The sequence below is a fragment of the Ostrinia furnacalis genome, unplaced genomic scaffold, assembly GCF_004193835.3.
Source record: "Ostrinia furnacalis isolate ACB-3 unplaced genomic scaffold, ASM419383v2 OfSCF3544, whole genome shotgun sequence".
Classification (NCBI taxonomy): Eukaryota; Metazoa; Arthropoda; class Insecta; order Lepidoptera; family Crambidae; genus Ostrinia; species Ostrinia furnacalis.
Window position 1 is genome coordinate 723,989 of NW_021133783.1, and position 9,027 is coordinate 733,015.

At 37.7% G+C, this 9,027-nt stretch overlaps 1 protein-coding gene across 1 annotated transcript in view; it reads right to left on the reverse strand.

Annotated features, from left to right (window-relative positions):
• LOC114357925 (uncharacterized) overlaps positions 1 to 8,743 on the reverse strand; it is a 63,646-nt gene extending 54,903 nt beyond the window's left edge. Inside the window, exon 1 of the mRNA XM_028311732.1 lies at positions 7,599 to 8,743. Coding sequence (XP_028167533.1) covers positions 7,599 to 8,355 — 757 coding nt within the window. The 5' untranslated portion in view covers positions 8,356 to 8,743. The remainder of the gene's footprint in view (positions 1 to 7,598) is intronic.
• Positions 8,744 to 9,027: the final 284 nt, after the last annotated feature.

Sequence of the window (9,027 nt, forward strand, 5' to 3'; positions counted from 1 at the left end):
TATAGCGTACGAGAGTATGATTAAGTAAACAGAACTCTACCATACCAATTGAGTTTTACCTTGTCCATGGACTTGAACTTTGAAAAAAAAAAGGAAATATTTACCAATAATATGGATTTTCTTTATGACCTTGGCAATTCTGTGAATAGGTTCGTGTTACGGTTTACTTGTCAAAGTATATGTCTTAAAAATTACCTTGTAAGACAATATTACCCTTCAATTAGTAACTTCCATAAAAGGATATGTAATCACGCGCATACTTCACGTCGCAAAGTGTCGGAGCAAAAACAAAAATTGAGCAGTCTGCGAGATGCGAAGGAAACTTCAAACAACCTACTTCCGTTGGAACCAAAACTAAACTGAACTGCTGCGGTAAAGGTCAACTTGGTGTTTGTGAGGCTTAAAGTTAGTTTAACTTGTTTTTAGGATGTGTACTTTTAATGTGTTTGGTAGAGTTTTAATGTGTTTGGTAGAGTCGTACATTTTTTATAGCTAAGTACATAAAATAATAAATTTAGCCTCAAACTTAGCTAAACTTGTAATTATGGGTACTAAACTTTGGTTCTATATTTTTAGAAAATTTTCAATCCTTATTTCAAAAGCTACGTAATATCATTCATAACTGACATCTCTTAATTCAATAGTATGAAGCTATGAAGTCGGCACTTGCTTTATCATTTTCATAATTATAATAGCCCCTGCAAGTACGTACTTGAAACATAGTACAATATAATAAGTATAAAAATGTTGTATCATCAACGTACACCTCACGCGCAATTAAATCAATCAGCTCATCGTACCCAGTGAGTTTGAACTCTAAGGCTCTACATTTAAGACCGAATGCGTTAACGACTTCATATCTCATGGAACTATCACTTCATAAAACTATCAGGATAAAACGCACCGATTCCTCGGAATGAACGCCAAAGAGTCAACTAATTTGGACTCTACTCCTTTGTGTTAAGCTCTTCTGTAGGTTGTAGTATAATCAAGATGGGAGCCATAGAGCGTGGCGGTGGGAAGCGAGCGTACAATGGTGGTCGGAATGCGACAAAAAGCGGTCAGGTGTGAGGCGGCCCTAGCGACTGAGTTCCGAACCGAGCAATGTCAGACGAATGCCGAGTATTTGGGTGAAGTCGCTGTCATTTAGGGATCACGTAAGATTAAAAAATTATGTAATACAAGACCATTTCGAAGATGGTAAATCTTAACGATAGCCATGTAACTCAATTATAACAATTGTTTTTTTTTAAGGAAGAACCAAACGTCTATCTATGTTTTGCTTACACCAAGATTATCAAAACTCCTAGTAAATAGAGCCACAGGAAAGTGCTAACATCCTCCATTTTCATCAAGATTCTTAAGTAGACAACTTGACAATCTAAGTACACCTCCTGTTTATTTTAAACTAGCTTTCCGCCCGCGGCTTCGCCCGCGTGGAATTTTGTCTGTCACAGAAAAACTTTATCGCGCGCGTCCTTGTTTCAAAAACCGGGATAAAAACTATCCTATGTTCTTTCCCGGGACTCAAACTATCTCTATGCCAAATTTCATCAAAATCGGTTGCGAGGTTTAAGCGGGAAAGCGTAACAGACAGACAGACAGACAGACAGACAGACAGACAGACAGACAGACAGAGTTACTTTCGCATTTATAATATTATAGTTGGGATGAATGGAAGCGACAGTGTTTTTGCTAAAGAGGAAAATTGTACAATGTCTCTAGAATTGTATCTGCCTCTTGTAATCAAAAAGTAAGAAGTTAAATCAAGGAAAAGGGCTGCAAAAAAAGTCGAAGTGAAAGTGAACTGCAGATATTGTTGAAACTGAGGTTCAAAGGCATTTTTAGGTCTTGGTACCTTTCGCCACATACGTTATACAACTACTCTTCGACGTTAAATCAAACGGACGTAACGTGAGTGACGTAATAACACGTCGCATTTACTTGACAGGGTGACATTAATCAGAATGGGGCACAAAAACGTCTACGGACTACCCACTTTCTCCAAACCTTGTATTTCATTGACAAAACCTCTCTTGATTCATTGATTTGATCTACTGTGTAATTTAACTTTAGAATCCCACGTTAGGCAATAACCTTGCTTGCCTTGCTCTACTCTAACATGCCTTTGTCATTGATCTGTATGACAATATTTTATTAAAATGGGTTCAGTTTCCGTTCACCTCAAAATTTGATAAATATTTCTCTACATCTCGGAGTATCTATGTCATTTAGAAAACTAGTTTTTGTTCAACTCCAATCTTCTAAAACTAGAAACTGCAAGTTATTCAAAGATTTCGATAAGGTATACTAAAAGGTGCGAGTGAGAGGCCAAATCGAAAAGAGACGGAAATCCTTGATCGGCGCCCGCGCTTCCGCCGCGAGGTGAGGGGACTCGCAGGCATTAACATGAAGACAAACATGCGCTATTAGCATAACTTAGTATTCTTTCACCAAAAACTGACGACGTCCAAAATTTCAAGGTTTTAATGAGCAAGAGGTTTCTGCCAATGTAAGACTTCAAAAGGCAATTATCACTCATCGTCAGCTATTTCGACCTTCACATTAACTCTTTTACATCTGACATTTTGGTGTTCTATCCGGCGTTGTTGATATTACTTAATTAATCAACTCGACGTTCCAATCTAATAGATGGTTATGGAACAATAAGGCACGAAATATATTTTGGAGTTATGATATAGTCAGATAGTTTGCAAGTTGTAGTTTTTGCTGGGCGCTAGAATCTTTTAAGTTTTTAGTGGTTCATACGATAGTGAGTAATGCAAACGTGTCATTTCATCACAGAATTCACATCTGCTTCTGGCACCTCTGAAGCTAACTGACGTAAGATGACCGAAAACACTTGCTCTACATAAAGTATGAAGCACAATAGTCCTCAAAGTTTTCTACGAAAAATCTATACAGTTGATTTCCTATCCCTTTCAAACGCTTTAAGCCCTTTCTAATAAAGTTTATAAACATTTGTAGTATAATCGCCTGCAACTGCAAACTGCTAATCCCTCTCTCAAGTAAGACTAAGCTTTGTAATCCTCGTTTATCCGCAAACACATGACCTGATCCATGATCTTGCTTCTGCGCAGTTGCACTAATCTCGTACGTCAGCATCATGAGATAAATATAATTATGTTGACATAGCGTTGTAGCGTTGCAGTTTTGGCTGTTTTCACAAATTGATATTTCTTCTCGATATTTGGATTTAGGATACCACTGGCGACATCTATTGGCGTGATTTTGAATTAATTTGCAATAGATGGCGCTTTTTGCTCGGTCAATTCAAATATATTTTATTGAAACATTTCCTAATGTTTTTGTTTTGATTATTCTATTTTTTAATAGAATATTTTCAGTGTTCAGGAGATTCATGGTTTTTATTAGTATTTGCTTTTTACCTAAGCGGCGAAACGAAACGTCTTGCGATGTCGATGACTCGCAGGCTGTCAGTTGAGCTGTCAAATCACTTTGGAATTTTGGTCGATCTTGCGCAACCGCAATTTTATTGTTTTCGGGGATGTAATCCCCTTTTGTTTTAAATCGTGTGATGCGGAATGCATCCACGATAATTTCTTAATATAATTAAAAATATTCACACATGAGGTAAGTTCCCGTCGGAGAATTTATTTATTTTTCGTGATTGATAATTTTCGTATTCCAGTACGTGGTATTTCAATGTGATCGTTTCTTTCAGAAATTTCCTAAACGTTATGTTGGACGAGGGTATTGGGATGCTGAAAACTGCAAGAAAGGTTTTTTTCCTGGCGGCTTGGTGACTGGAATTGAACCGCCACCGGTGCAGACAGAGATGATGGTGAATTGTCTGCACGTGAAAAAAGAGGTTGTCCGGCTTGCAGAAATTTATATAAGTTACCGTTCCTTGTGTGAAATTAAAAAATGTAAATAAAACAGCTCCCTCTCAATTGACACAATTTATTTTTATCTCGTATGCTCGTATATAGTTAACAATTTTATTACGATATTATAATAACTACTGTAATAGTGCCAATCTCAAGGGATTCAGGGTCGTTAATTAGGTTCGGTTTGGTGAATATTATTGCCACTACAAATTTCTTAAAACTCAGCCTAAATATTAAAAGACTCTACTAGTTAAGATAACTGCGCGATGTCAGGTCGGAAAGACTCCTACTTGAAGGATGGAAAAGTGGGTACCTTGGAAGCCATGCGGTTATAAGCCGTTACCCTGAACGTTCCTCTCTTCTTCCGGGGTCCAACGGGTCTCGCACACTTTTAGGTTACAAGCAGCGTCCTCCACGGCCTCAAGCGCGCAGTGCCAGATGAAGCTCTTGCATCTCTTTGACAGGTAAGCGTTCAAACTCTTGCAGAGACAGAGGTTTGATGACAAGGAGGAAATGCGAAGAGATCAGCAGTTCAGAAAGGAGTAATAATTATAGAAATCAATATGAAATATTGAAATATCTAAAATATGAAATGTAAAATCGTAAAATATGAAATATGAAATTATGAAATTGTTTAAACTACAAAATATTGTGAAATTATGAAATTTATGAAATATAAAATTTGAAATCCCGCATGAAAACCGCTCGCTAATTTAAACCTCACTCGCAGTTTTCAGCATCCCAATACCCTCGTCCAACATAACGTTTAGGAAATTTCTCATGTGTGAATATTTTTAATTATATTAAGAAATTATCGTGGATGCATTCCGCATCACACGATTTAAAACAAAAGGGGATTACATCCCCGAAAACAATAAAATTGCGGTTGCGCACGATCGACAAATTCCTAAGGTCTGAAAAAGTAAATACTGTACTAATAAAACCATGATGAAAACAATTTCCAGAACACTGAAAATATTCCATTTGAAAAATAGAATAATCAATATAAAAACACTAGGAAATGTTTCAATAAAATATATTTGAATTGACTGAGCAAAAAGCGCCATCTATTGCAAATTAATTCTAAATCACGCCAATAGATGTCGCTAGTGGTATCCTAAATCCAAATATCGAGAAGAAATATCAATTTGTGAAAACAGCCAAAATTGCAACGCTACAGCGTCAACTTTCCACCGCAGTGATCGTTAATAATAACATTTACGTTAAGGCTTTTAATCTTAATTAAATCATAACAAAAACTACCTAAATTAAGCTTCAAAATTCAATTAATTAACAGAAAAATCATAACCATTTTAATTATTTTGTGTATAACTCTAGTAATACTTTTACTCGTACTAACCAATATTCACAGGCAATCTTTATGCAATAAAGAGTTTTTCACTAATTCAGTTTAACAGGAATCGATTTATTAAGATATAATCGAGTATTTAATGGACAATAACTAATGTTAAATTAAGGAACAATTGATTTATATTATCGATATCATTAAATTTAATTTGCAGAAATCTATTATACAGACATTATACAAGATCATAAGCTCGAACATGTTTAAAATGATTAAGAAATTAATGAACTAGATATCTTAGTAACCTCGGTCAGTAGAGAACATTAATTGTTTTCATAATAATCTTAGGTACGAGTATAAGAGCGATCTAATAGGCTAGGAATACATAGATTATAATTTAAGTTTGAATAACTCTAGTGCATATTATAATAATATGCACTGAAAACCTCTGAAGACCACTGAACAAGCATAATTTCATAACAAGTTTTATGATTACGTTAGCAAAACATTAAACTGCTTAGCTAGCATCTTCATGAAGTTACCCAAAGTCGTACGGAAATTTAGTCTTGCCAACTAACAACCCATCGTTGTCTCTACACTTCTACAGCGGACGTGGTAGTCAACGTGAACCCCCAAACCTCGCGATGAAAAATCTTTTATATCTTTACTACATCCGAGTAAAGAGCATAATAGTTATTTTAGTAGTCAGCACGATGAAAGTGCCAAGCTTTGTCATATTTGATTTTGATTTATTTTGTATTACTTTCACTATCCTGACCCGCGCCGCGATAAGTCGACCCCGAGCATGTCACAAGCGGGTAAATCGAGCATTTGCGGTCGAAACCAATCGGCAAATTTCACTTTCTTTGTTATTACTATCAGTTACTTCTATTATTCAATTTGGCAATATTTTTGATTTTGGCTTTCTTTGGTAATCATTATTATATTTATTTGGAATTTTCATCAATATAATCTTTTGTATTTAGAAGCAAGACAGGATCAGTTTCTGATGATTATTTAGGTAATCAAAGATTTTTGTTTCACACTATCCTAATACTGACGTTTAAAGAAACAGTGATTGTGCTTTGTTATTTTAACGAACAGAATTAGACTGAGAACACAGAACATACATCATCATCGGAACTCGCATAAATATCTGGAATATTTGTTTTGAATCACACGCTGCTTTGAACACCGAAATACGTATAATTGTAATCCGTGAGTAATTGGTTTCATGTAATAAAGATTTTATAGCTTAATGTTTGGGGAAATCTGTAATATCGCTGCAGGTGATTGCATCAAAATACTTGGAAAAGTCTTCTTCCACTTTATTAACCAAAGATTTAGCCAAGCGCGAAAATATCTAAAGAGCGGACCACTTCGGTGGAAAGGAAGAGATAGCTTCCACTCTTGCATGCCCATAGATGAGTTTGTAAAATACAATCGGATGATTCGCCAACTGATCTACATATTCAATGATCTTCAATAATTGTAGTGTTCGTTTTCACTGAGATCGTACACGACGCGGGCATCGTGCGCACTGCGCATGGCGGCGTGCAACGAAAGTCAGATATTAACGTGATTACTATCATTTGATACTCCTCTCTCCGAAAGGTAATCATTTCAGCTAGCCGGCATTTATTTTTGCCAATCATTCGGATAATGTATAGCTAAAAAATACATTATCGCTGATTCAGATTAGCAAGTAATAAAATTACGCACCTAGCTGATGAAACAATTTCGATGAGTAACGAAACTAGACCGAATAACTGTAGTCTTGTTGAATAATATTCGGCAATAATTTGATAATGGAACTGCAACGGTTGATCATAACAACCGTGAAGAAATATGAATCTGAATCACAATTAAACTTATTACGACTAACCGCACAGTTATTGCGAAATTAAAACACAAATTCCGTTCCGACTTAATCGATTTAATCAAGACAATAATACTTAAATCTAAAAATCTATAAGAAGTGTAATTTGTATACGAGTTTAATAAACACAAAAATAATAAATGTTTGATCGGAATCCATTCAGGCTGCGTAGGTATTTAATACTTTTCGCTTTGGTTGGACGATTTGCCTTGAACCAGTTACGCAACACACTTAACGTTTCTAATAGTTATGAATCCATGATAATTTAATAAAACCAATTTAAACACACTAATGAATAAATACACAATCTTAAAACAAATTTACATTTGCTAAGTCTTGTTCAGTCAGTTATCACTACAGAAACAGGTGACCAATCACGGAATTATCGCAATGATAACCCGGCAATTGAAATTTCTGATCCATAAAACAAGAGATAGCGAAGATCGTGACAAACACAAAACATTATATCGAATAGTCAAAACAGAACCGATAAAATTTGCAGATTGGGTGACCTAGGACGAGGATAAAGTTTAAGACTCACCTCTAGCCCAGCCGGTGAGGACGTTGCCGAGATACGCCACTTTGTAGACGGGGTCTGGTTCGCTGATGCGGACGCTGTTGGTCCGCCGAAGAAGTTTGCCCAGGCCCCGGGACAAGCGCCCGATCGCACGGGCGGTGAAGTCCTTCCCTGTGATGCCGTCTCCCAAGCTCACTTCACCCGGCAAGATGGACTTGCTCTGGCCATTCTCTTGGATCTTGTGGCTGATCAGGCGCGGCATCGTGATCGGGATCGACTTCTTCCGCTCCGGCGTCAGCGTCTTTGCCTGGTTGACGCTGTACACGTTGCAGTTCTTCTTAAAGCTCTGGTTGTTTGCATCTTTGGTTTCGGTCTTGCTCTCAGTCTTATCTCCTCTGTCCTCTTTTAGAATCGTCAACCTGCCGTTCAGGTTTTCGCTCATAGAGTTGTTGTTTATATTGTCTCCTTGACCGTCGCTGAAGCGACGCTCGGTACTATAGTGACGCTTCATCAAAGAAGCGTTTCTGAGTAGAATACTCGTCTCACTGGAGCTTCTGTTTTTGAGGATGTGTATTTTTTTGACGCGAGACACAGCGAAGTCGACCTCGTCGGCGCTGACGGTCCTCTCCGTCTTTCCTTCCTCGTCCAGGAAGCGGACTCTGAGTCCGTTGGGTTTGCTGTCGCCATTGGCTTTTTCCGTCTCTTGTAGACGCTCTGGTTGACTTTTTGCGCCAGCGTCTAAGCACTGGCGCTCGTTCTCGCTCAGTGTTCCGCGAGCCATTGTCCTTTTACAAACCACTTGTTGTTTTCTCTCTATTACATTCTGAACGTTCCGACCATAAAATACAAACGCAGGAGCTTCGAGCGCGGCAACACTGTGGCTACTTCCCTCACCAACAAAACACACACAGAGTAGTACACTCGTCCATTAAAGAACGACACCGGTTTGGAATGTAGCCTTCTCCACACTTACTCAATGCACTTGTCCGTTTATAGGAGAAAACGTTCACAGAAACTTGTGATAGGGTGATAAGCACTGTTTGGTTTAAGTTTTGTTTGTTTGTACACAGATTTTTGTTATTAGATGTGAGCGTTAGTCACTTGTTTCACAGTCTCGGAGTGTTAGTCGAGCGCGAACGCGACGTGCGCTCGGCGTGGGGCGCGGCGGCGGAGTGCGCGGTCGGCGGCGGCCGGCGCGGGCGCAGGCACTTGATCCCAGCTTTGATTTTAACGATCCAATAACTAGTATTATAGCGCTAATGCGTCCCGTTGCACCGGTCTGTAAACAAGAAAACAGTTTTTAATTTATTTTACGCAAACTGGGCGCACATGGGAATTGTTAATAGGTGCATTTATAATGTTGAGACAAAAAGTCTACACATAAAGAACTAGTGTAGTTTATTACTCTATAAAAACTTTGAAGAAAGAAGTGTTTGGTTTATTTAATAAATCT